The sequence below is a fragment of the Suncus etruscus genome, chromosome 17 (assembly GCF_024139225.1).
Source record: "Suncus etruscus isolate mSunEtr1 chromosome 17, mSunEtr1.pri.cur, whole genome shotgun sequence".
Lineage (NCBI taxonomy): Eukaryota > Metazoa > Chordata > Mammalia > Eulipotyphla > Soricidae > Suncus > Suncus etruscus.
Genome location: NC_064864.1, coordinates 56,618,978 through 56,646,812, shown reverse-complemented (window position 1 = coordinate 56,646,812; position 27,835 = coordinate 56,618,978). Strand labels below are relative to the sequence as shown.

Here is a 27,835-nt window from a genome sequence, read left to right as displayed (position 1 = left end):
TTAGAACCCACCCCCATCAATACATTAAATAAGTCAAAAATTCGTCATTCGATTATTTAATTGTAGTTATAAAAAGAGGCAATAAAATTGACAAAATAATTAGGAAAGACTATTTAGCAAGTTTCCAAAGATTTAAAATAGGAGGACACTTTACAAAAAGTTGTGAGAAATAAAATTCTTAACTAGAAGTAGAAATGTAACATTACAGAGTATCTTATAAAATATAAGACAGAAATACAAAAGGGCTGTGCCTGCTCTAAGTCTCACAACTAACAAAAATGACCAGATACTAAGTATAAATTTACAGTTCCTGGGTATGATAATTATTTTATTATTTACATCTTCTAAACCAGTGCGCAGTATGTTCCAATTAACCATGAGTGGTATCATCTTCGACAAAGTCTTTGGCCATCTCTGCAGTGATCACATCAATATGACTGACCTGAGGGACAAAAATGTTAAAAGCACTATCTGTTAAATCTTAATAAAATATTTATGTCCTTGTTCCCACCAGAGAGGATCATTTAAAATAAGGAGCCGGGGCCGGGGCCGTAGCAATAGCACAGTGATAGGGTGTTTGCTTGGCATACAGCTGACCCGGGTTCAATCCGTGGCATTCAATATGGTCCCCCATGCATGCCAGGAGCAATTTCTGAGCACAGAGTCAGGAGGAACACCTGAGTGCCGCCAGGTGTGGACCAAAAACAAAAACAAAAATATAAAATTAAATAAAAAGCCAACCACATATTAATTTTATACAGAAAGTCAAATGAATCTAGAAAAGAATCAATTCTTTGTGATTGTTCAATTTGAGTTTACACACATATGTAAGTAATAAAAGATTGTTTATGGGACCAGAGAGATAGCACAGCGGTGGGGCATTTGCCTTGCATGCAGCTGACCCAGAAGGGTCCTGGTTCGATTCCCGGCATCCTATATGGCCCCCAAGCCTGCAGGGGGAGATTTCTGAGAATAGAGCCAAGAGTAACCACTGGGTGTGGCCCAAAAACCAATCAATAAAGTTGTAAAAAAAAAAACGTAAGAAAGACTGTTTATGTGGAATTAAACACTTATGGATTATGTTTTAAAAAATTACCTTATTTCTGAACTTTACACCATAGAATTTATCCGCTGATTCTAGCAGTTCAGGCCTAAAAGTAGTTGTAATAAACTGAGCATGTACAGCAAGTTCCATAATCATATCTGTAAAAGAATTAAGTACTTCAATAAAAGCATCAATAAAAACAATTAAGAAATTGAGAAATTTTAAAGCAATGTAAAATTCAAAACAGTATTACTTATTTTCCGTGCATACAGCGAAAAACAACCAACTTGATTTCTTAAATAGATATATCTTTAAACCCCCACTATCTTCAAAACTACAGAGTAAAAGCAGTAACAGAGATGTCACAGCAAATAAATTTTCTCTAGGAAACATCTACCCTCTTCTCTTCCAAAAACCCTTTGAGTGAACCTATTAAAAAGTTCTTCCAGGCCCGGAGAGATAGCACAGTGGTGTTTGCCTTGCAAGCAGCCGATCCAGGACCAAAGGTGGTTGGTTCGAATCCCGGTGTCCCATATGGTCCCCCGTGCCTGCCAGGAGCTATTTCTGAGCAGACAGCCAGGAGTAACCCCTGAGCGGTACCGGGTGTGGCCCAAAAACCAAAAAAAAAAAAAAAAAAAAAAAAAGTTCTTCTGGGGGTAGGGAATAGACTCACAACTCCCCAACCATGGTCAGGAACCCAGTGGCTACCCCCCAATAACATTGGTCCTGGGAAGCTAATCACACCTACCAGTTACATACTTAGGGAAAGATTAAGTGCCACCATAGCTACACAACCAATGGTGCTGGGATTCGGGTGGGTGTGGGAGACACATGTAGTGTCTGGGATCAAACTCAGGGCCTGATACATCCCAGCATCCCAAACCTTTGACCTCTACCCTCCACCTAGGACAGCTCTTTTTTGTTTTGTTTTGTTTTTGAGCCACACCAGGCAGTGCTAAGGTTACTTCTAACTCTGCACTCAGGATTTACTGTTGGCTGTGCTCAGGAGATCATATGGGATGCTAAGGAACAATCCCAGGTCAGCTGTATGCAAGGCAAATGCCCTACCCACTGCACTATCAGATAGCTCCTTGAAGCACCAAATCAATACTATTTGACATGAGCCCTTTAAACATTGAGAAAAACAAGTTTCAAAATAGAAAAGTTTTGCACAAAAACTTCACTGAAGTAGTTTTCAACTGATCCAAAGAACTGCATTGCTTTTTTCAAAGAACTAAAGTAAATGACATTACAATTTTTTATTTGTTTGGTTTTTATTTTTGGTTTTTGGGCCACACCCGGCATTGCTCAGGGGTTACTCCTGGCTGTCTGCTCAGAAATAGCTCCTGGCAGGCACGGGGGACCATATGGGACACTGGGATTCCCATTGCATTTCAGACACTAAGAATCCCTGTAGGATGTTAAGACTTTTAGTGAGTTGTCATGGTAGGCATGCCCACCACCAGGTACCTGACACGGCCTTTCTGTGCTGAGCATCCAGAGCTTGGTCAATTTCATCAAACAAGTAAAAGGGAGCAGGATCACATTTCTGAATGGCAAATATCAGAGCAAGAGCTACCAAGGATTTCTGTCCCCCTGAAAGCTGTTGCATTTCTCTCATTTCACCTTGTTTTCCTGTAAATGACACCTAAGGAAACACAGAAATTAATATATTAAAGGGGTAAAAGAACCACCATCACTAATTTAGGTATGTAAAATAGGTAACAAATTCTACTGTGGTAATAAAGCTCTGAAGAAAATGGGTATTTTACCCTAATTCCAACTCCAGTGAACTGGTCCACTGATGGGACGCTGCTCTGTGACCCAGATCCCTTCTCATTTTCGACACTTCCTTCTCCTTCATCCTGAGACTGGCTGCCCTCCACGTCTCCTTTTTTCATCACTAAAGTTGCTTTCCCTCCAGGCACTAGCTTCTGGAACACCTCACTGAAGTTCTTGGACACCTTAAAATAAAGTAATGAATGAATATAGCAAAGTAGACGTCACATCCTAATATGTATTTTGCTATCATTAAGAATATTTTAGAGGGGCCGGGCGGTGGCGCTAAAGGTAAGGTGCCTGCCTTGCCTGCGCTAGCCTTGGACTGACCGAGGTTCGATCCCCCGGTGTCCCATATGGTCCCCCAAGCCAGGAGCAACTTCTGAGCACATAGCCAGGAGTAACCCCTGAGTGTTACTGGGTGTGGCCCAAAAACCAAAAAAAAAAAGAAAAAAAAGAATATTTTAGAACAATTAGAAGTATTTTAAGATCAACAGATTATATCCTCTAGGTTAAGACATTATATCCTCTGAACTGTGAGAAATAGCAGTTTTCTGCCACCAGTTAGAGTGGATTGAAAATCATTGGTGTAAAATATTCTAGTCATTGGGGGCTGGTTAGGTCGTACAGTGGGTAGGGTGCACACAACCCATCTGGCTCAATTCTGCCAGCATCCCACATAGTTCTCCAAGAGTGATTCCTGAGTTCAGAGCCAAGAGGATGAGCCAAACAACAAAACGAAAAAAATTTCTAGTTACTGGGCCAGAGTAACAGCACAGCAGTAGGGTATTTGCATTGCAGACGACTGACCCAGGACGATCTGGTTTCAATCCTCGGAGTCCCATATGGTCACCCAAGCCAGGAGTGATTTCTGAGCAAAGAGCGAGGAGTAACCCCTGAGCGTCACCGGGTGTGACCAAAAACCAAAAACCAAAAACCAAAAACCAAAAAAAAAAAAAAAAAAAAAAAAAAAATCTAGTTACTGAGCTGAAGAAAATAAGAGGTAAGGTGCTGTCTTGCATGCATCTGGTTTGATCCCTGGCACTATTTACAGTACCCCAAGCACCACCAAGGTCACTCCTGAACAGAGCCAGGAATAGGACCCAAACACCGCCAGTTGTGAATCAACTCCATTCCCCTACTCCAAATATAACTATTATGTGTCGTAATCTGTATATATACTTGATATTATATATATACAGATTACGACACAGTAAGGGGAACCAGTAAGGGGAAAGGAAAAGCTTTACTATAAACTGAATTCATAGCTAAAGCTTTTGTCCCAAGTGCCATAATCACGAAGAGAAACAAACCTGTTTAAATGTTAACTGAATAGCTTCATATTTTCGAAGTTCAAGTACATTCATCAGTTCCATGATGGATTTGTAGCCCCTATCCAACTCTTCTTGCCGTTTTATTAATTTTTCCTTCTGCTCAGAGAAGTTTACAAACTGATCTAAAGCTTTTTTATTAACATGGCTGTATTTCTTCAATTCTGTGTTGCACTGTTCAAGTTTTCTAAACAACTATAAAGGTAAAAAATATATATAAATAAATTCATGTACAGAAATTTTTGCAATAGCATTTCAAATTTAAATCCAGCAGGGGGCCGGAGAGACAGCATGGAGGTAAAGTGTTTGCCTTGCATGCAGAAGGTTGGTGGTTCGAATCCCAGCGACCCATATGGTTCCCTGAGCCTGCCAGGAGCAACTACTGAGCACAGAGCCAGGAGTAACCCCTGTGCGCAGCCGGATGTGACCCAAAAAAAAAAAAAAAAAAAAATTAAATTCAGCAGACATACCTGTTTGAGGCTCAGTGTCTGGTATTTCTCAAAAGCTTCTTGAGGAAGTGATCCAAGTTCTCGAATTTTTTTCATACACTCTTCTTTCTTCTTCAGCAGCATGCCTTGCCGGTTTGTCATCTTCTCTAGTTCTTTAGTATCATGATTAATAGCATCCATGTGTTCTTTTTCCATATTTTTCCAGCGTTCCATACTCTTCTGAAGCTCCTTAATACCAGCTTCTGTTTTATCAATGGAGTTATCCAAATCTAAAATAAAGTGGGGATGTTTTTAAGCATGTATTTATTTAACAAAAAATTTTATTTTAATGCTCACATCTATCAAACAATATTTTCAATGTTTTTAAATATTTCTATGAAAACTAATAAAGCAATTCCAGAAAAATTAAGAGTATACGTGAGTCATTCAAGTAAATATAGTTTCATTAATACTTATCCCCCCCCCCAAAAAAAAAACCCAAACAACTCAGTAATTATGTGTTAAGAAACCTAATCCAAGGCCAGAATGAAAGCATCACAGACAGGAGGCCTGTTTGATGTCTAGCACAATATGGTTCTAGCTAGGAGTAGCCCTGGCGCACCATAGGTGGTGACCCAAACATCAAAAAGATAAAAGAAACCTGGTCTAGGAATTTCATATTTTGTCTCCAAAGTTCATCCTTTAGGGCTCATAAAATTATTAATTACTAATATTTCAACAAATCAAAGATCAGTGGTGATAATCAACTGAGTAAGCTCTACTCACTGTAAATCTATTTTAACCGAAAACAAAATCATTAGCACTTGCTTTGATCCATTTGACCTTTTATTTTGTAGTAAACAGCTTTATAAAACAAATGTGCTAAAATTAAATTAAGTGCAAGAGGAATGTTTACAAAATAAAATTCACCTTCTGATCTTGCCATAGTATCTTTTACTCTTTTATTAATGGCTTCAAGTTCAGAGGTTGTGGCAGTGAGAACTGTACCTCCTTCTGTCTCTCTCAGTTCATTAAGTTCCTAGAAAACAAAAGGAACTTTTGAACATTTAACTGTAAAATAAATATTGTTACTTAAAAAATGTTATGACTGTCCATTTGATACATTACATTTAAGCTTATAAGAATACCAAAACTTTTTATATTAATTAAAAAACCATCAAAGGGGATCACTGAAATGATACCACTAGATTCCTTTTCAGCTCCCATTATTGCTGAGAAAATATTAATAACTAAATTTATGAAACACCTAGAAAACGCCAGGACAAATCAAATAAAAACAAGCATTGTCACTACATTTATTTTACATAGATGGAAACTGAAGCTCAGGCATATTCCAATGACAACTCAGTATCATAAACTGGGAGGGGTGGGGAGAGGCAGAATTTTTACCCAGAGCAAATGACCAAACCATTAATTCTAATTCCAAAACTCATACCCTCAATAAACTATAAAACTTTTTTATATAGAAATTCTGTGGTCAAAGTATACCTGTTCTACTTGGTCCAAGCGTTTTCTCAAATTTTCATTGAGGTACGTCTCTACTCGAGTAATAATGCCTTCTAATTTAATTCTTTCATTCAGCAACTGTCTGTTTTCCTAGAAGAAAAAAAATTTTATGTACACATAAGTGGGCACATTTCAAACAGAAATGCTGTTAATCTGTTGTCCTCTTTATTATTTAAATTCAAGTGAACAGAAAAGGAACTTTACAAATCTTGTACTTTCATTTCCCCCTCATCTATTTAGAATTTATGTTATTTTTTTTTTTTTTTGGTTTTTCAGGCCACACCCGTTTGATGTTCAGGGGTTACTCCTGGCTAAGCACTCAGAAATTGCCCCTGGCTTGGGGGGACCATATGGGACGCCGGGGGATCGAACCGTGGTTGCGATCTTTCCTTGGCTAGCGCGCTTGCAAGGCAGACACCTTACCTCTAGCGCCACCTCGCCGGCCCCATATGCTGTTATTTTTTACTAACACATGCAGCTAAGAGAAATTTTCTTTTCACTTTTTGGGGCTTAGTATTCACTGTTCACATCTCTGTATTAAATGTTGGGTTAGGGAGACAGCTCAAAGGGCAAATGAACTTCTCAGCACCACATGGTAACCTGTATCACCAGAAGTGACCTCTGAAGTAGATGAGGCCTCTCCCTATAGTGAGCTAGAATCATTTGGAGGTGCTGGAGGTTGCTAACCCATTGGCAAGGATCAATCTCAAAGTATTCCAAGATATATGTTCTACAGTCCAGAGAAATAGTGCAGGGTTTAGAGTATCTGCTTTCCAAGTATATAATACTGAGTTAAAAAACCCCAATGTAATAACCCCAATAAATAACAGATAAGGCCTCCCAAATCTTTTTTTTTTTTTTTTTTTTTTTTTTTGGTTTTTGGTTTTTGGTTTTTGGGTCACACCCGGCGGTGCTCAGGGGTTACTCCTGGCTGTCTGCTCAGAAATAGCTCCTGGCAGGCACGGGGGACCATATGGGACACCGGGATTCGAACCAACCACCTTTGGTCCTGGATCAGCTGCTTGCAAGGCAAATGCCGCTGTGCTATCTCTCCGGGCCCAGGCCTCCCAAATCTTACCACAGGCTGTGTTCTTTACACTGGCTGTATAGAAAGAGGAGGTACAGTAAAGGCACCCCATATACACCTCAACACAGGCCCCTTGCCGGGTATGTATTGTGAATTGGGGGACAAAAAAAAAAAAAAAAAAAAAAACCCAATGTTTTACTTATATCTAGTGTGATCCCGGCAGCTCTTTGGTCTGCAAGCCCCGATGCCATGATTTTTAGCAACACAGCAAGGGCTGTGCAATCTCGTGATCAGAGGAACTAAACATACGTGCAGACAATATCCCAGGAAGTGATTTTTGGTAATCACCCTAGTGACCCTTGCAAGCACCATAACCATAACTGGTGTGCTCACTTCAACCAAGTTTACTCACCCCAGTATGCATATGTGCAAGTACAACTAAGGAGTGCAAGCCCATGTGTACCAGTCAAGAAAGTGTGCAACCAATAGTCATGACATATTAACAATAAAAAGAGGAGGGCCCGGAGAGGTAGCACAGCGGCGTTTGCCTTGCAAGCAGCCGATCCAGGACCTAAGGTGGTTGGTTCGAATCCCAGTGTCCCATATGGTCCCCCGTGCCTGCCAGGAGCTATTTCTGAGCAGACAGCCAGGAGTAACCCCTGAGCAATGCCGGGTGTGGCCCAAAAAACCAAAAGACCAAAAAATAAATAAATAAATAAACTTCTTAATTTTCATTAAAACTAATATTTTAAAGTGAGTTCTACCACTTGACCCACATTCATTCCCTCAAGGCTCATTTTTATATTTTCTTAATTTTTTTTGCTTTTATTAGCAAGACAGATGCTTTTCAGGCACTGTACTTTGGTTTCAATTATACTTACCTGCTGAAGTTGGCGAATTTCATCATTCAGTGCATCTACTCTCTTCTGATCTTCCAGACTAAGCTGAGAGAGTAAATCTGTTCCCAGTTCTGCTTTCAATGATTCCCTGGTAGACTCCATTGCATGCAAACTTGCCTCCAAACTTTGCAAACTACGTTGCTATAAAATGGATTATGCATTTATTAATAAACATACTAGTCACTATACTACTTTTAATAGTGACAAATTTTAAAAAATCTAATTTGGGAGCTGGAGAGATAGTATAGTAGGTAGAGTGGTTGCTTTGCATGTAATGACCTGGTTTGATCCTGGACACCTCATATGATCTCCCGAGCTTTCCAGGAGTATCCCAGAACTCAGAGACAGAAAGAAGCTCTGATCACTGCTGGATGTGGCCCCAAATTAAAATTCTATCTTGATATTAAGGTGAATTAAGTAATATCAGTTAAAATATTGGGGGGGAGACAGAGACGAAAAATGTCTGCCAGAGGCAAGCAGGGGAGAGAGAAGGTAACAGGACATTGGTGGCAGGAAATGTGTACTGGTGAAGGAAGTTGTACATTGTATGACTGAAACCCAATCACGAACAATTTTGTAACTGTGTATCTCACGATGATTCAATTATTTTTAAAAAAAATATTAATCATTGTTAAATGTAACTAGAAACTATGTAATAAGAAATTTATTACATGATATTATGATATATACAAAATACCAAGTTTCATGTTCAAATCTTCAGCATGTTTTTGGATCACAAAGGATAGTTATTAGACTATTAGAGTATAATTAGACAATTAAAGTCTGTTGTTTTTACTTCAGTCATTCTAACAGTTTCTTAACCAAAACTTTAGTTTGTGATAAACAAATGTATTATTACTTATAATAGCAGCACATTTTAAAAGCAATCTGGATAAAATAGTAAAAAAAAAAAAAAAAACCTTCATAAATAGGGCTTTACTAACAAAAAAGGTATGATCTAATTACTATCAAAACTATTAGTACATAGATCAAAACAATTATTGCGTTAATGAATTTGGAAGTGCTGAATGCAGGTTTATAAAGGAGCCTTTGAATACCTTTGGATGTGTAATATGAGTAGTGTTGCCCTAACACTACACCAACATGGTGGGGGTACAAAAGTAATCTTGGGTACAATGGGAATATTTTCTTTATCCCTTTTCTGGTTCACTTAAAAATAGATCTCCAGGGCCTGGAGAGATAGCACAGCGGCGTTTGCCTTGCAAGCAGCTGATCCAGGACCAAAGGTGGTTGGGTTTGAATCCCGATGTCCCATATGGTCCCCCGTGCCTGCCAGGAGCTATTTCTGAGCAGACAGCCAGGAGTAACGCCTGAGCACCGCTGGGTGTGACCCAAACAACAAAAACAAAAACAAAACAAAAAAATAGATCTCCAGGAGAGTGTGCTAAGTTATCTATTTTTGTTTGGTTTGTTTTGTTTTCTAAAAAGAGGCAGTAGACAAGTTTGAGAACCACTGGTATAGTCAAAAGTTCTAAATAAAAACCAGAACATATTCAAAAAAACCTATAGAATATACTTATCCCAATTCTATTTAATTAGGGGCCAGGAGGGATAATAGTGAATGTAAGGCACTTGCCTTTCTGGCAGCTGACCTAAATTCAATTCCCGGCACCTGTATATGATCCCTCAAATCCTGCCATGTGGCAAAATAGACAAACCTCTAGAGTTCTGTATAATGAAAAAAAAAAAAACCAATTCTCCATCAAAAGGCATATTTACGAACTTTGGGCATGAAGGTTTTCTCAGATTGCTGCCTCTTTTCCTTTAGCATCTTCATTTCTGACAATATGCTATCTCGAGATGCTTTAAATTTCCTTTGCTGTGTCTCTATTTGCTGCATTTGGTTCATCAACTGATCAATTTCATTATTAATCCATATACAAGGCTAAGGAAAATACTTTTCAAGTGGTAAATATTTCCTATATTCTAGATTCTCTTCAGTTTAAACACTTTACTTGCTATTTCACTCTCAAAATATGCCCATTTTACTAAGAACTATATGTTCATACCACCAATTCTCTCTTTTATTGTTTTTGGTTTTTGGGTCACATCCAGCAGCGCTCAGGGGTTACTCCTGGCTCTACACTCAGAAATCACTCCTGGCAGGCTCAGGGGACCATATCTGATGCTGGGATTCAAACCATCGTCCTTCTGCACGCAAGGCAAACACCCTGCCTCCATGCTATCTCTCCGGCCTCTATACCACCAATTCTTAAACCCTTACGGAAACTAAGACAACTTTATATACTTTTCAACATTTCTTTCAACAGAAAGTTCTCTAACTAATCCTTCTGAGTTCTCTATATAGTTTTCAACTTTAGTCTTCTTTAATTTTCTCAGTAAATACATAGCTATTAATAAGAACCTTTCTGTTGGGGCCAGAGTGGTGGCGCAAGCGGTGGGGCGTTTGCTTTGCACGCACTAACCTAGGACAGACCATGGTTCATTGCCCTGGCGTCCTATATGGTCCCCCAAGCCAGGAGCAATTTCTGAGCACATAGCCAGGAGTAACCCGAGCGTCACATGTTGTGGCCAAACCCCCTCTCCAAAAATAAGAACCTTTCTGTTATCAAATAGAAAATATATGTTCCTGTGCTTAAATAAACTAAAGTAAATCCCCCCACAGTGTGTATTTATGAACCACTAAGCAAAATATTACATACTCCAACAAAACAGTTAACAACACACAAGGCAAAAGGATATTTTCAATATTTCTGCGCAGGTTTTCATTAAGCTTTGCTTCAAGCTCCCCTAGTTCTTCTTCTGCTTTCCTAACATCTTTTTGTAATTCAAGCCTAGATTTCCTTGTGTCATAATAACCTCCAGTTAGAGCACCCCGATGACTGACTTGATCACCTTAAAACAAAATATAAGGAATTCTGTGTTAACGACTTTATTCAATAATAAACAGACAAAAACCAAAGTAACCTAAAGGATTTACCCATTTAATGAAAATTTCAAAGAGTTAGAATCTAAGCCACTGGGTCCAGAGAGAAAATATATAGTGGGTATGGGGCTTGTTTTGCATATGACAGACTCAGGTCTAACCCACAACATCCGGTACTTTGAATCTGCTAGGAGTGACAGTTGAGTGTTGAACCTAGAGTAAGCCCTGAGCACTGCAGGGAGTGGCCTCAAAACAAAACCAAACAACCAACCAAAAAAGAATATAAGCCATTTTTCGTTTTTTGTGTTTTTTTTTTTGGGGGGGGGGGCACACCCGGCGTTGCTCAGGGGTTACTCCTGGCTATCTGCTCAGAAATAGCTCCTGGCAGGTACAGGGGACCATATGGGACACCAGGATTCGAACCAACCACCTTTGGTCCTGGATCGGCTGCTTGCAAGGCAAACGCCGCTGTGCTATCTCTCCGGGCCCGCCATTTTTCATTTTAATATTAAATCTTAAAACCTACCAAGTTACTATCAGGAATAAAAAGATAAAAAAAACGAATGTGGACATGCCAACAGAGCTTAGTTTGAACTCTCCATTTAGGGATATGTGAACATATAACACTAACACCAATGTAGTAACACAATGACCCTCTCCATAAAAAACTCCATGAAAATAGTGAAAGTTTGTCATCATCAGAAGTGACAACTAATAATATAGGACCAATGGTAACCATAAAAACAAACAAACCAGTATAATACCAAGCCAATTAAGTGTGTCAAAGGTGCTAACCATTGTCTAAAAAGTTGTTGGGAGGACCAGAGAGATAACACAGGAAGTAAGGCACCTGTTGTGCAAAAGACCACGATGGTTGATCCTACTTCAATTTCCAGCACCACTTTTGTTTTGCTGAGTAATGAGCCAGGAATAGCCTCCCCAAAATGTAACTATAAACTAAAAACAATTGAAATTTTCTATCAAAAAGAAGCTGTAGAAAACCTGCTATTCAAGCATTCTTACAGAATACCACATACAGGGTGTGCACATGTGTTGCCTGGGTATACGGGGCCTGAATACATGTTGCCTGCATATCCCTTTTGAGATGTGTACAGAGCTCTCTGTGCCTTTGGAGAAGCCTGCATTCTCCTTTGAATACACTACACCTCTCCCTTTCTTATCATCTCCCTCCTCATCCTCAGTACCTCCACATAAAATGCTTTAACTTAAAAAACAAAGGGTACCACCTTTACAACAGAGATTTGATAGCAGTTAAAGCAACACAACAAACAGTGGGTTATATTTTATATTGTGACACAATTAAATAACAACAAAAACCCACAGAAGGCTGAGGAAGCAGATGAAAGGACTGGAATGTATGCTTTGCACACAAAAAAGCCCAGTGTTAATTTCTAGGTACTGCAAGGCACGTGGAGCAATGAGTCAGGAGTAGGCCCTGAGCACGGCGCATGTACGCATACCTCCTTGCCCCAAGTTCTCATTTATGGCAAGATTGTTTGTTAAACCTGAACCTAAGGATGGGAAAGTTGTTCAGGAATAAGCCCTAAACACTGTTGAGGTGGACAAAAACAAAACAAAATATAAAAACTACTTTGTATTATAATAAACATGTCAATATAATTGGTTTATTTTGTGATCCAAAGTACTTCAGGCATTTAAAAACATTTTAAGAAAGGGTTTACTAGTTTCAAGGGAGGCAAAGGAGTTCATGATGCAAAAATAATTATGAATCACTAGAAAACCAAACTGGCTATCAAGATAAAATGTGGCTCCATGAAAGGACTCTAAACTGAACAAAAAAAAAAAAAAAAATTGAAAGTGAGTTTTTCAAATACTATAAAACTAATTTGGAAACTGCTTACTAAAGCTAAAAATTATCACCACAAACCTTCCAGAGTAATGCAGTCCATAGTGAAAGCACGAGCCAGCTGGGTTGAAACTTCCATGCTACGGCAAATAAGTGTTTTTCCAAACACATGTTTGAAAGCTTTGTCAAATCTGGGATTGTACCTCAATTTACTTATCATAGGAATAGCATCCTTAAAAAAAAAAAATAACAAAATTTAGTCAGCAAAGAGACCATAAGTCAAATATGAATTAGCAAACGCCTTACCTCCATGCTATCTCTCCAGCCCCTGGGAGAAGATGTTTAACTTTTCAATAGTTTCTTCCTACACATACTGTATTAATGGTATCTTCCTGATAAAATTAAGACTAGATGACTGTGGGGTCAAAGTGATAGTACAGTGGGTAGAGCATCCTATATGGTGCCCCAGAGCCTGTCAGAGCCAGGAATAGCCCCTGAGCGATACTAGATGTGGTCCAGAAACCAAAAAAAGACTAGATGAGTGAATACATAAAAAAATTACGATGGCGGGGCCCGGAGAGATAGCACAGCGGCATTTGCCTTGCAAGCAGCCGATCCAGGACCAAAGGTGGTTGGTTTGAATCCCGGTGTCCCATATGGTCCCCCGTGCCTACCAGGAGCTATTTCTGAGCACACAGCCAGGAGTAACCCCTGAGCACCGCCGGGTGTGGCCCAAAAACCAAAAAAAAAAAAAAAAAAAATACCAGAACATTGCTGGACCCCACAAGCCATGTGTATCCCTTTCTTAATCCCCTGCAGAAGGTTACTTTTGTTGTTGTTTTGGGGTCACACCCAGCAGTGCTCAGGGCTTATTCCTGGCTCTGCACTTAAAGATCAACTCCTGGAAAGCTTGGAATGGCTATGTGGTACAGGGGATCAAACCCAGGTCCAGCTGTGTTCAAGGGTTATTCTATTATACATTTCTTTCTAGTTCTAAGTATATAAAAAATAAATCATACAATGTGCATTCACTTAGGTCTAGCTTCATCTGTGAGACTTTTTTCCAAGGTAATTTGTAGATTTTTAAAAAGTAGAGAGTATGGGCCCGGAGAGATAGCACAGCGGCGTTTGCCTTGCAAGCAGCCGATCCAGGACCAAAGGTGGTTGGTTCAAATCCCAGTGTCCCATATGGTCCCCCGTGCCTGCCAGGAGCTATTTCTGAGCAGACAGCCAGGAGTAACCCCTGAGCACCGCCGGGAGTGGGCCAAAAAACAAAAAACAAACAAACAAAAAAAAACAAAAATAAAATAGACTTAAAAAGTGGAGAGTGCAATTAAAGAGTTAAACCAGGTATGAGTACATGTGCTGGATTGTATGCAAAAGGCTTGGACTCAATCCCTTACCATATGGTGTCCTAAGCAGTGACACTTGAGGGAAAAAAAAAAAGAAAAGGCTTTTAAGATTAATAAATATAGTTGATCACTCTCAAAGGATTTCCACTTCAATCATATAGGGACAGTAAAAGAGTTTGCTACTATCATTAGTATCCCAAAGGCAAATACCTCAAAGCAATTACATTTTTTGAGAAGAGTCTCTAAGGAATATTTTTTGTGTTAATGTTTGTGTATCATATTGGCACTGTTCAAAACTCTTATGCTCTGCCATTAGGGATGGACCACTCCAGATGATCACATGGAGTGCTGGGGATCAAACTTGGATCTGTTGCATCAAGGCCAGTATCCAAACCTGTCTACTGCTCCAGTCCTGAGAAATAATTTTAATCCTACTCCTGAGATCAGGTACAAGGCAGGGATGCTGACTTTCTCTATTATCAATATGGAAATCCTCATGATAGCAAACAGGAAAGATAAAGTAAAGCCAGGCATCCAAATTGGAAAAGAAGCCAAGCTATTATTACAGTTTGCAGATGACATGGTAATATATGCCAAATACCCTTAGCCATTAAAAAATACTCAGAAACATGAGACCGGTGAGATAGCATTGGAGGTAAGGTGGTTTGCCTTGCATGCAGAAGGACGGTGGTTCGAATCCCGGCATCCCATATGGTCCCCCGTGCCTACCAGGGGTGATTTCTGAGCGTAGAGCCAGGAGGAAACCCTGAGCATTGCCGGGTGTGACCCATAAACCAAAAACAAACAAACAAACAAAAATACTCAGAAACAGTAGCTGGAGCAATGGTACAGCAGAGAAGAGCCTGCTCTACCTCAGATAACTTAGCAGCAATCCTCAGTACCCAATATAGGTTTCCAAGACCTGCCAGCAGAGATCCTTGAGCAGAGTTGGGAGTAAGCCCTGACACCGCAGAGCAGGACCCAAATATCAAGAACAAGTCACCTAAACTACGAAATAAAAACACTAACGTAAATACTAGAAATACTATTAGTAACAAAAGTAACATATGCTTTCAGTCTATTACTTTGCTAGATATTTTGTTATTTGAAAATTATATTCAGACAAATATCAAACCATTATACTTTCAGAGGCTCAGTTTTAAAAAGTAAATTAAAAACACTTTCTAAGACTTAAACTAGTTCTTCCAAATTCTTCCCTCCTAACCTTATTTCTTACCTTCTCTAAGTATTCTGTTATTTCCTAGTAAGTACATTTGCAATAATTTGTTTCAAAACAAAGGCATAATCTCACAAACCTATGAATCCTAACTGTGTGTCTGTGAACTAGTGAGGGGTGTGTGGTGTGTGGAACAATAGAACAATTAACCCAATAAAGGAAATCATAGGCTTTAACCTTAAACTCACATTGGTTTCAGGATAGGCTGTATCCCTGACATCTAACTTGTTAAGAGGCAAAAATGTGACCTCTCCAGGAAGATTCATTTTATTAAACTCCATCAAAATCTTCGTACTGACTTCATCTGAATCAACAATATGATAAAATAACCTACAGAGAAACAGAATAAAACATATCTTTAAGGGCCAGAGAAATAGCACAGCAGCAGGGTGTTTGCCTTGCATGCGGTCAACCTGGGAGGGACCCAGTTCAATTCCTAGCATCTCATATGGTCCCCCAGCCTGCCAGGGGCGATTTCTGAGTGCAGAGCCAGGAGTGACACCTAAACACAGCTGGGTGTGGCCCAAAAAACAATCAATCAATAAAGTTTTAAAAAAACATCTTTATTGCTGTATTTTGAAATCTATTCAAAAAATTTCGTGATATAAATGTTTAAGCAAAATAAATCAAATTTTCCTATGAAAACCTATTTGCATTGGGGGATGAGATGACAATCTATGAATTTTTTTTTAATTCTGGGCCACACCCAGGTGCTCAGGGCTCTGCACTCAGGTATCAATTCTGGTGGGCTCAGGGGTCCATATAGAATGCCAGGGACCAAACTTGGGTTGGCTGCATGCAAGCCAAGTGCCCAGATTGCTCCAGCCACAACTACCTAGGACATTTTAACACTGTGGGAAAGGTCCGAAAGGAAAAAAGTTCTAGCATCTGTAATTAGCAAAAATAATTAGCATCTCAGCTTTATTTAAACAACAGTAAAGAGAGCTAGGAAATGGGCTCCAAGGCTAGAGGGCATAATTGACATGCTCAAGGTGTTGCGTTCAAAAGATACATAGGGCCTGGGGAGCACTGTTTAGAGTCCTGAGCATTCTTTACTGGTGGCTCACAACACCTCTGGATCTAAAACCATTAGGTATAAGTAGGCCTGTGCAATGAGTTATCTGTATCCCACAACTAATATGTAAAAAGTGGCCCCAGGGCTCCCTCAACCCCATGCTTGGGAGAGACCCCCCCATATTAATGATTCTAATTAAAAAAAAAAAAAGAAAATTAAGGGGCCAAAGTCATAGCACAGCAGGCAGGGTGCTTGCCTTGCACACAGCCCAAGATTGCAAACAGTTTCAAGCTTGCCAGGAGTAACTCCTCAGCCCCAGCAAGTGTGGCCCAAAAGTGCCCCCTGCTCTCCCTAAGGAAAAAAAAAAAAAAGACTATAAAGCAAATAAAACTCTACACACATGCTCTCTCTCAAACTATAAAGCAAATGAAACTCACCTGTTCCCAGCAGTGACCTCCACACACGTGTAGAAAGCAGGCTCGCATTCGAAGTTGTTCATCACAATGCCATGATAGCCATTTTGAACATGCTGATTTATTCCTTTTCGACGAAAGTGGTCTAATACCTTGTTTATGCTGTCAATTCCATTCAAAATGGCCTAGTAAATTGTTAAGCGTTAAAAAATAGTTAAGATGGGGGCCCGGAGAGATAGCACAGTGGCGTTTGCCTTGCAAGCAGCCGATCCAGGACCAAAGGTGGTTGGTTCGAATCCCGGTGTCCCATATGGTCCCCCGTGCCTGCCAGGAGCTATTTCTGAGCACACAGCCAGGAGTAACCCCTGAGCACCGCCGGGTGTGGCCCAAAAACCAAAAAAAAAAATAAAAAAGTTAAGATGGGACCGGAGAGATAGTATGGAGGTAGGGCATTTGCCTTGCATGCAGAAGGATGGTGGTTTGAATCCCAGCACCCCATGTGGTCCCCCAAGCCTGCCAGGAGTGATTTCTGAGCGAAGAGCCAGGAGTAACCCTTGAGCGCTGCCAGATATGACCCAAAAACCAAAAAAAAAAAGTAGTTAAAGATACCATCACCAATTGTGCTCACACTGGCAACTGCTCAAAGACTCTATATTATTAAAAATATATACCATAAATGAAATTTCCTTCCAAAAAGTTAAACCCTTAAAACACACCAACTTTATACAAGTTAATATTATACACTATATACTGAATAACTTTAAAACTAACATTCTTTTTTTTTTTTTTTTTTTTTTTGGTTTTTGGGCCACACCCGGTGATGCTCAGGGGTTACTCCTGGCTATGCGCTCAGAAGTCGCTCCTGGCTTGGGGGACCATATGGGACGCCGGGGGATCGAACCGCGGTCCGTCCGAGGCTAGAGCAGGCAAGGCAGGCACCTTACCATTAGCGCCACCGCCCGGCCCCAAAACTAACATTCTTATCTAAGAATCAATAGTGCTAATTGGGGCCTGAGGGTGGTGTAGCAGTAAGGCCTTTGCCTTGTAAGCACCTGACCTAGGACAGACCTTGGTTCGAAACCTCCCCTCCCCCATCCCATATGGTCCCCCGTGCTAGGGGATGTCTGAGCAAATGGCCAGGAGTAACGACTGGGTGTCACTTGGTATGGCGATAAAAAAACAAAATAAATAAATAAAGTGCTATTATTAATAACATAGATGGTAGCAAGGCTTCTTAACACCACTCATGTCATATTTATAGCACAACTGATTTATCACCTAGTGCTTAAAAGCAAATAAATTCTGGTGTAGTAATAGTTGACTACTTGTAAAACGATGTGAAGAAAAGTTAAGCCTACCTTTCCAGTGGCTGCTCTAAGAAGTTGCTGTTTCTTTTCCAGGTCTTCTCTTTTAGCAGCAAGGGCCTGCTGTTCTGCGTTTTCTTCCCTCCACAAGTAGCTAATCAATGAAAATTACAGTATTTTAATTTTTAAAGCAGTAAGATAATGCATTAGCAGAGTAGAAAAACTTAAAATAGAAGCCATAATGATAGTACAGTGAGTGGGTTAGCAGTGGTTGACAAGCGGCTCGAGAGCCACATGCGGCTCTTCTGTGTGCTGGGTGGCTGCTCCAGGAATCAGGACTCTGCTCCTAGCCTCTGTCAGTGCATGCCTTGTGTGCAGTGCCAGCGGCTGGCTCCACACAGCTCCAGTGGAGTCATGTGGTATGGGGGGGGGGGGGGGGCATGACTTTCTGTGTGACTTTTCTCCCGACAGTGTACCATCCTATGTATTTTCGGTTTTAAAAATGTGTCTCTCAAAATAAATTTCAATCGTGGTTTTGGCGAGATTTGGCTCAGTTGGAAAAAAAGGTTGCCCATCACTGGGTTAGGGCATTTGCCTTGCGTGTGGCTGACCCACGGTTGATCCTTGGCACCTCTTAAGGTTCCCCAAGCCCACTAGGAACAATCTCTGTAAGCAGAGCCAGGAGTCAGCCCTGACAACCGCCAGGATGGCTCCAAAACAAACAAAAAACTTAAAAACTACATTATGTTAATCAATTTTGTCTTGAATAAATTCTTAAAATAAAAAAATATATTAAAAAAATAAAAAATAAAAGAAAATGACAATAAAAAAACTAATTTGAACACATCATTTAGTAGCTGGTGCTAAGTATTAATTTTAAAAGATAAAGATTATTTTAATCTAAAAAAGATAAATATGACTGAAATCAACTACAATTATGTTTGTAATCATGGTGCTTAAATAAAAATATTACTTAAAAAAGAAGAGATAAAAAAGAAAGAGATTAATTTAAACTTTACTAACTTCCTTTCACTCTGTAATTCATCTTTCTTGTTTTTTACTTCATAGTATTTTCTGTCCAGTTCCTCTACTCGAGCTTTGACTTCATTAAGATCCTGATCCAATTTCTATAAAAAGCAAAGTAATTCAAATGAAGAAATCCAAGTTTCATGCAAACAAATCCATAGTAACAGGAAGAAGCAGAGTAGCTATTACCTTAGGATGGGAAATGGGGACAAAAGGGTAGAAATTGCCAAAAGGTATGGGAACATTAGGCTTTTGGTGATGGTCTTGCTGTACATGTACACATGTCAAATGATAGCTTTTAAGTATTATTTCATGTATGTCAATTATATCTCAATGCTGCTATTAAAACATTCAAATTCTGGGACAGAAGCAGTGTCACAAGTGATAGGGCATTTGCCTTGCATGTGCTAACCTAGGTCAGACCACGGTTGAATTCCCCAGCATCCCATATGGTCCACCCACCCAAGCCAGGGGCAATTTCTGAGCGCATAACCAGAAGTAACCCGAGCATCACCGGGTGTAACCCAAAAAGCAAAAACAAAAGCATTCAAATTCAGTTAAAAATAATAAAGCTGTAATCTCAAAGTAAATCATTAGAAAACACCATAAAACAAGTTACTTTCATATCCAGGAAGTTTGGCCTGTGACCTGATCTGGGGTACTCAGGACTGAACCACTATCACTGATGCTGAGGATGGGAACATGCTATGTCAGAACCAAACTCAGGGTCTATCTCAGAGGTCTCAAACTCAATTTACCTGGGGGCCGCAGGAGGCAAAGTCGGGGTGAGGCAGGGCAGCATACGGGATTTCACAAAAAAATAAGTCGTCAAACGTCATTAACAGTTTTAATTATTTCTTCTGAACATGAATAGAACATTGAGTGAAGATCATGAACAGTTCTTCTGAACATGACATCTTTTGCCTATTCCTTGCTGCCAGAGACTTGACAGCGCTTCTTCTCACAAATCTGAACCACATTTGGCTTTAGAGAGGAAGCAGTTGAGAATCTCAGTATGGCTTAAAGATGATCATCATTAAGTCTAGACCTGTACTTTGACTTATTAAAGTTCAATGTGAAGAGTAACTTTTCACACAAATATGTGCTCCCAAAAAGGCACAAGGTGTGCTTGAACATTCGGGAAAGCTCAGGGAAGCTGGGGGGCAATTCTCTCAAAAATTGTCCATGCATGTCTGCTTTTCCACTAATCTCCCTGAACTTGGCTTTGAGATCAGAGTTGCATTGCAGGTCAATGAGCTCCATTTGAAGCACAGGAGGGGCATCTTGCACATCAAAGGAAAAGGTGTCCACAAAAATTTGGAAAGTGGCTCTGTGCTTTTTGAAATCTGCAAATCTGTGATCAAATTCCTTCTCTAGTTTAAAAATAGCATCAACATATTTCTCACCACTGAATGGTATGCCTGCATCCACAAGTTCCTTGCACGTTAGGAAATGGCAAAGGTTTGTCTGAGAGAGCTAGAATTTCCATAACACAAGTTTTGTGGAGAATGTGTTCACGTTGTCATAGGCAGCACTGATAAGCTACCCCGGGCCTTGTAACATCTTTTTAGTACATTCAGCTAATTTGTGATGTCAACAAGAAAAGCTAAGTCCATGAGCCATTTGGGATCACTCAACTCAGAAACAGCATTCCCATCCTTCTCCATGAAGGCTTTCACTTCTCTCAACTCAAAAAATCTTTTCAGGACATTTCCCCTGATGAGCCAATGTACTTCGGTGAAATAGAGCACATCTCCATAGTCAGGCTCCATTTCCTCTAAAAAAGCATGGAACCTTCTGTGCTTTAAGCCCCTGAATCTGATTTAGTTGATGCATTTCACAACAACAGACATCACATTGTCACACGGCAGGTATTTACTGCAAAGGGCCTGCTGATGAATAATGCAGTGAAGAGCAATGGCCTTCTCTTCACCCTCCTCTTCAAGTTTTTTTTTGAACAAGTGCCACCGGTCCATTTTTCCTCCCTAATCTATGGCGTTCCGTCGGTTATTATTCCAACAAACCTCTTCCATGGCAAACCTGCATTCTCAATGGCATCACACAGATGCCGAAATATCTCATTAGCGGTGGTCTGACCATGCATTGGAATTATTGTGAGCAGCTCCTCTGGCAATTCAAAATTGCAATCAACACCACAGACATCAATTGTGAGCTGCACAGTGTGTTATATCTGTGCCCTCGTCAAGAGCAACTGAGTATGCATCAAAACATTTGGCTTTCTCATACAACTGATAATAAATGTCACCTGACATGTCAGAAATGCGCTCTGCCAGTGTTGGCAGAAAGGCTGATTTTGCTAAACTGACCTTTCTTTTCCGGACAGATAATACTTGCAGCCTGTAACATGTATTTTTTAACAAACTCTCCTTCTGTGAATAGTTTCCCTGCCTCAGCAATCATCTCACTAACCATGTAACTAGCTTCGACTGATGCAACATTCTCTTTGGTTGCTTTCTTGAAGAAATCTTGTTGCCTCATTAAACATGCTTTAAGACTGGCAACCCGCTTGGCTCTCTCATTTCCTTGATATTTTGCACATTCCTCAGCATATTTAGTTGAATAATGGCGTTTCAAGTTGTATTCCTTGTGCACTGCAACTTTCTCTGAGCAAATAAGACATGTGGGGATGCCCCTGTGCTCAACAAAGAAATACTGCGTCTCCCACTTTTCCTGAAATTGTCTGTGCTGGTCATCAATCTTTCTCTTCACTGTAGGCTTTGATGAAGTCATGATGAAGGTATAACGAAATCTAATTCTGTAACAAACTTCTCTCCCTTCTCTCCCTTAGGCCTCCGATAATGCAAGGGACAGTGGGCAGGAGCAGTGGAAATGACGTCTGTGCTAGGCGCAAAGTATTCACGATTATTCGCTTACTGGATATTTGCAATAAAAAATTGCATTAGTAAGAAAAAAATTGCATTAAACATTTGCATACCGGAAACGAAACTGCTGGGGGTATGCGAATGTTTAATGTTATTTTTTTCTTACTAATGCAATTTTTATTGCGATTATTCAGTAAGCGAATAATCACAAATACTGCGATATTTGAAGGCCGGCCACAGTCCCGCAGGCCTATCTCAATTCTGCTGAGTTACTCTTGGGAGCCAGAAGATGTGTCTCAGTGCTGAACTGCCATGTGGTGCCAATTCCTGGCACTACCCCACATGCTAAGTAATACTAGAAGTCCTGCCACTATAATCCCTGACACTAATCCAAACATGCAATTTCCCTGGTGTATGTGACTATTACATAAAAGTGCTTAATCCCTGGTTACTACAAAAATTAAAGTTAAAAAAAAAAAAAAGCTAACTCAAAAAATTTCAGTGCTTTTGAACCGCTGATAAAAATCAAGCTCCCGGGCCGGAGAGATAGCATGGAGGTAAGGCGTTTACCTTTCATTATTCCTGAGCACAGGTCATTGGTTCGAATCCCTGAGTCCCATATGGTCCCCCGTGCCTGCCAGGAGCAATTTCTGAGCATGGAGCCAGGAAAAACCCCAAAAATCAAGCTTACTCAAAATGATCAAAATCTTAGTATTTCTATAAAAGAAAATATTTATAAATCTTCAAAAAATTGTAGTGAATAATTTTCATATTTCCTACAGACATGTATATAAGGCATTCAGGATACACAAAGAAGTATAATTTTTTGCATAATACAATTAGAATTATAAAATCTCTTTTGACTCTAAAGAAGCAGTTTCACCTTCAGAACCCATTTTGATGCCAAAGGTAAAGCCTCAGCTTCAGTACAGCAGACAGGGAGATTGCCTTGTAAACAACCAATCTGGGTTTGATCCCCAGTACCCTATATGATCCAAAGGCCTACCAGAAGTTATTCCTGAGCACAGAATCAGGAGTAAACCTTGAGTACTCTGGGCACAGCCTCCAAAAAAAAAAGTTTATTTGGAAAATGAGTGAAAATAAGTTCTGCATTCAAGAGTTTGAGCTCCTCCAGGCAGAGAACTCACCATATACACATTTCAAGTAGAGCAGCAAATTCCCAAGATGGAGAACAGGCACCATCTCGGGTGAGGCACCCCCAGAATGAGTAAACACAATTATTTGTGAATTTTTAAAGAAATACAGCTTAGGGGCAGTACAGTGGGTAAGGAGTTAGCCTTGCATGAAGCTGACCCAGGTGAGATCCCCAGCATCCCATATGGTCCCCCAAACCTGCCAGGAGTAATCACAGTGCCACTGGGTGTGGCCAAAAAAACAAACAAAATACAGCTTAGACATGTATAAGAATAATGTTTAATTCATCTGAAAAATGTTCTAGTCCTTTGAGCTATCTCCCTGGCCTTCACATGTCACTTGTTTCAAGTAATAAGTTATATTTGCAATGATACAGACAAAATGTTAAATACAAGGAAGAAAAAATATTTATAAAATTATGTTCTACTATGATGTAGTACCATCATACATACATATGATGTACCATACTAACATTAAGGGTTGAGGCCAGGAATATAGTACAGGAGGAGGTTAGGCACTGCCTGGAATGTGGCCAACCCTGGCTCAATCCCCAAGTCCTGTCAAGAATATGCCAGTTATGGCCCAAAACCCCAAAGATTAACAAATAGTTCACATGCATACTACCAATTCATAAAAATACTTAAAAAAATTTTAACTACATTTTCCAGAATATAAAAATACCCGTAAAGAGGAAGAACTATCATACAATATTATGTTGTAATAGGCCTTTCTAAATAAGTTCTCACCTTTCGTATTTTAAGAGTGGCATGTAAACTGGCTAAAAATAAAACTTCACACATCAACAAACTATGTTAACAATTTTTGAGATTTAAACAAAGCAGCTATAGAAAAGTTCTTATGTAAAAAAGTAATTGAGGAGGCTGGAGAGATAGCATGGAGGTAGGGCATTTGCCTTGCATGCAGAAAGACGGTGGTTCAAATTCCGACATCCCATATGGTCCCCCGAGCCTGCCAGGAGATTTCTGAGCATAGAGCCAGGAGTAACCCCTGAGCACTGCCGGGTGTTACCCAAAAACCAAAAAAAAAAGTAATTGGGGGTATGTCACAGGGGATAAGGAGCCTGCACTGTACGCAGCTGACCTTGGTTCAGTGCTCACTACTGCATGCTATGGCGCCCAGAGCACCCCTAAGAGCAACACCTGAGCACAGAGATAGGAGGAAACTGAGTACTGCTGGGTGTAGTTCAATCTCAAATAAACTAAAGGTCTTACATTGTACTGTTCCAGATTTTTTTCTTTATTTGCTTCAGTGTCTTCCAAATCCTTATGTATAGCAGCAATCTGTCTTTTCTTGTCATTAATAGCCTGATCTAAAGACTTCAGTTCCTTTTTAATCCACTTATCCCTTTCTTCTTTTGAAGTAAACTGGCTTCCACGACCTTGTTTGGCATAAAGGTCTGTTCTTTCTTGGGTAGCTTGAGCCAATCTACACCAAACAGCATATTGAAATGAATAGTAAATAATCACGATTACTATAATCAATGCATCAAGAATAGACACAATGAAGAATAGATACAACAAAATTCTGTAAAATAAAAAACAAAAACAGAACTCTTTTAACTGCAGAGTACCTTGAATTGGTTTATTGTAATATTCACTTAAATTTGTAAATTTTTTTAAAGGGGGTAGGGTTGAACCACACTAATGATATTCAGGGGTTACTCCTGGTTCTGCTCTCAGGAATCACTCCTCCCGGCAGCAAGGTCAGGGACCATATTGGATCCTGGGATTGAAACTGGGTGGGCCAAGTGCAAGACAAGCACCCTACCCACTTTTCCAGGGGTCTTCAAACTATGGCCCGTGGGCCACATATTGTATTTATTCCCATTTTGTTTCTTCACTTCTAAATAAGATATATGCAGTGTGCATAGAAATTTGTTCATAATCTTTGTTTTTACTATAATCTGGCCCTCCAACAGTCTGAAGGACAGTGAACTGGCCCCTGTTTAAAAAGTTTGAGGACCCCTGCATAACTGTTCTAACTAACCTTATAATGAGAGTTCAAGTCAAGTGAATCAGCCCATACCTAAGGATTTTAGGCACACATGTTCACTACAGAGCTCAAATTGTCTGTAAATCAAGATAGTTCTAGTAACCAATTTAAATTCTCAAAAATATTCCAATTACCTTTACCTACACACGTTAAAATCCTTATAATATACTATAAACACTAGAAGGCAAAAGAAATAAAATATTTACAATATATACTATCAATATTAAAACCCAGAATTCATAAATGATTCCATAATACAAAAAAAAAAAAATCTTTTAAATGAGCAAATGATGGGGCCAGAGTGACAGCACACTGGCAGGGAGTGTGTGTTGCATGAGGCCAACCTGAGACAGACCCAGGTTCAGTTCCCAGCATTTCATATGGTCCCCTCCGAGCCAGGAGCAAATTCTGAGTGCAGAACCAGGAGTAATCCATGAGCGCCACTTAGTGAGGCCAAAAAAACCCAAAAAAATAAATGAGTAAATGATGATTCATGACATAAAACATAACATATTGTCTCAGAAAATTGTCAAATGCTGGCAAATTCTAATGTACAGATACTAAAATGTGTACATGTTGAAGTGGCATTGAATTAAAAAATACCAAATATACAAGGTTTACAAAGTCCTATAGCTGCAGTGGCGAACCTATGACACGCAGCCAGCGGTGGCACGAGAAAGCCTTGCAGCTGGCATGCGGGAAGGTCTGCAATTAAGATATGCGGCACATGCCACGTAGTTTTTAGACATTACAATCTTGTTATGAAGGTTTAAGTGACATGCTGGCACTTTTAAGGAAATTCTTTGGTTTTGTGCGGCACACGGGCTCAAAAAGGTTAGTCATCACTGTCCTATAGCATCTACCTATTATATTACCAAGGTTTTTTTTTTTTTTTTTTTTTACCTAGTACAAAATCAAATGTGTCAAATTTAAATGGGAAGAATACGGCTCTCCATAAGTTATTTATTGAGTAGATAAAAATAAAAGCAAAATGTATATAATTATACCTAGACAATAGTAGCTGCTTAAAATTATTGGTTTTTACTTTGAAATGAGTATTTAAATCTCAGAACTTATTGTGCCTTGTTAACTCATTTAAAAATTATTAAATTTGGTTTTGGGGGGGCACATCTAGTGGTATTCAGGGACTATACCTAGAAGTGTTAAGAGACCATATTGGTGATGGAGATTAAATGTCTTAAAGACTGGAGCCCTGTAAGACAAACACTTTTACCCCTATACTAGCTCTCTTTTAACTTTCTTTTTCACAGGGGCTATACCCAAGAGTTGGGGGAAAGATAGGAGACTTTGGGAGATGATGTACTACTACCTTGTGGCATTTGGGGCTAACAGGGTCACTGAAGGCAGTGCTTGGGACCATACAGATGATACATCGCTATACTCTCAATATGCCTTCTCAATCTTTTCTGGACCTCTTTCTGTCTTTATGATTGTCCCCCATTTACATAAATGATTTTCACCTGTGGCTCTCTTGGACTATCCTAGGGGCCCACTGGGGATCATACAGTTGAAAAATGCTGCTATATAGAAACAATGTATAAATTTGAAAGTGAAATTCTTGTGGAAAATTTTCAAACCTAGCAATTCCTCGCTCTTCTTTTTCTTTCACACTGTTGAATTTAGGTTCTGTTTCTGCCAGTTCTTTCTGCTTTTCTTCTATTTTTTCAAGCAGTTTTTGCCTCTCTTTTAATAGACGTTTCTGTAAATATAACAATAAATAAATAAATAAAATAAAGCATGTAAAATACAACGTGTAATTTTTGCTTTAGTTGACAAAAACAGCATAAAATCGTTAATGGAAAAATAAATCTGTAATGGGGCTGGAGAGATAGCATGGAGATAAAGTGTTTGCCTTGCATACAGAAGGACGGTGGTTCGAACCCCAGCATCCCATATGGTCCCCCAAGCCTGCTGGTGGTGATTTCTGAGCACAGAGCCAGGAGTAGCCCCTGAGTGCTGCTGGGTGTGACCCAAAAACCAAAAATAAATAAATAAATCTGTAATGCAAAACAGAAAACGAAGAATTATTCCTTGACTGCAAATTATTATTTGGGAAGAGTCCTTTTGGTCAACCTACAACTGTCGTCATGGGAACATATGAACAATACTGGGGGATCAGAATCAGAGTTGCAGGAATGCAAGGCAAGCACCTTACCCCCTCTACTGCCTCTGGGCATACTGAGAGTAAATTATTTTGAAGTATCAAATTACAAAAAATTTCTGGACAGCAGCTCAACATACTGGACTATATGGCAGGCCTGGACAGGCCCCAGTTTAATCCTTGAAACCACATGGCCTAAGCACCGATGGATATAGCCTTGATGGGCCTCAGTATCGGTGGAGAGAACCCTTCCTAAACACTCCAAATTCAAGCATGCATCCTAGTAATAGAACTATCTTTTTGTAGTTTCTTCTCACTTGTACTGTTATTTTTCAGCAGTTTAAACTTACCCTTTGTTCACTATTGCCTGCCAATTCATCCTGTAAATCCTTGGCTTTTAGCTCTAGCTTAGTCCTCTGCTTAATTTGTTCTTGTCTTTCAGCACTGAGCTGCTCTTTCTCTTCTTTCATAGCGGAAATTTTTGTTTTCAGTTCTCTGACTTGGCGTTCAATATCCTATTTTCAAGAAATAACAAAGAAATTAGTCAAGCAGTTTTAAGTACAAGAGGAGAGTTCTGAGGCTA

General features: G+C 39.7%; 1 protein-coding gene and 1 non-coding gene across 2 annotated transcripts in view; one reads left to right on the top strand and one right to left on the bottom strand.

The window, feature by feature from the left end:
• Window positions 1–300: 300 nt before the first annotated feature.
• Window positions 301–27,835, bottom strand: part of SMC3 (structural maintenance of chromosomes 3) — a 44,518-nt gene continuing 16,983 nt past the window's right edge. The window contains exons 11-29 of the mRNA XM_049790589.1: window positions 27,603–27,767; window positions 26,729–26,850; window positions 24,350–24,563; window positions 19,117–19,220; window positions 18,148–18,247; window positions 16,814–16,974; window positions 15,550–15,691; window positions 12,854–13,004; window positions 10,744–10,913; window positions 9,781–9,942; window positions 8,019–8,177; window positions 6,093–6,200; window positions 5,514–5,622; window positions 4,626–4,873; window positions 4,138–4,350; window positions 2,818–3,009; window positions 2,516–2,693; window positions 1,097–1,203; window positions 301–442 (exon numbers count right to left, since the gene is read on the bottom strand). Of these exons, the coding sequence (XP_049646546.1) occupies window positions 371–442; window positions 1,097–1,203; window positions 2,516–2,693; window positions 2,818–3,009; window positions 4,138–4,350; window positions 4,626–4,873; window positions 5,514–5,622; window positions 6,093–6,200; window positions 8,019–8,177; window positions 9,781–9,942; window positions 10,744–10,913; window positions 12,854–13,004; window positions 15,550–15,691; window positions 16,814–16,974; window positions 18,148–18,247; window positions 19,117–19,220; window positions 24,350–24,563; window positions 26,729–26,850; window positions 27,603–27,767 (2,877 nt within the window). The 3' untranslated portion in view covers window positions 301–370. The remainder of the gene's footprint in view (window positions 443–1,096; window positions 1,204–2,515; window positions 2,694–2,817; window positions 3,010–4,137; window positions 4,351–4,625; window positions 4,874–5,513; window positions 5,623–6,092; window positions 6,201–8,018; window positions 8,178–9,780; window positions 9,943–10,743; window positions 10,914–12,853; window positions 13,005–15,549; window positions 15,692–16,813; window positions 16,975–18,147; window positions 18,248–19,116; window positions 19,221–24,349; window positions 24,564–26,728; window positions 26,851–27,602; window positions 27,768–27,835) is intronic.
• LOC125995611 (small nucleolar RNA SNORA51) lies at window positions 7,172–7,304 on the top strand. The gene has a single exon (XR_007491106.1). It is a non-coding gene; the product is annotated as a small nucleolar RNA SNORA51 (small nucleolar RNA).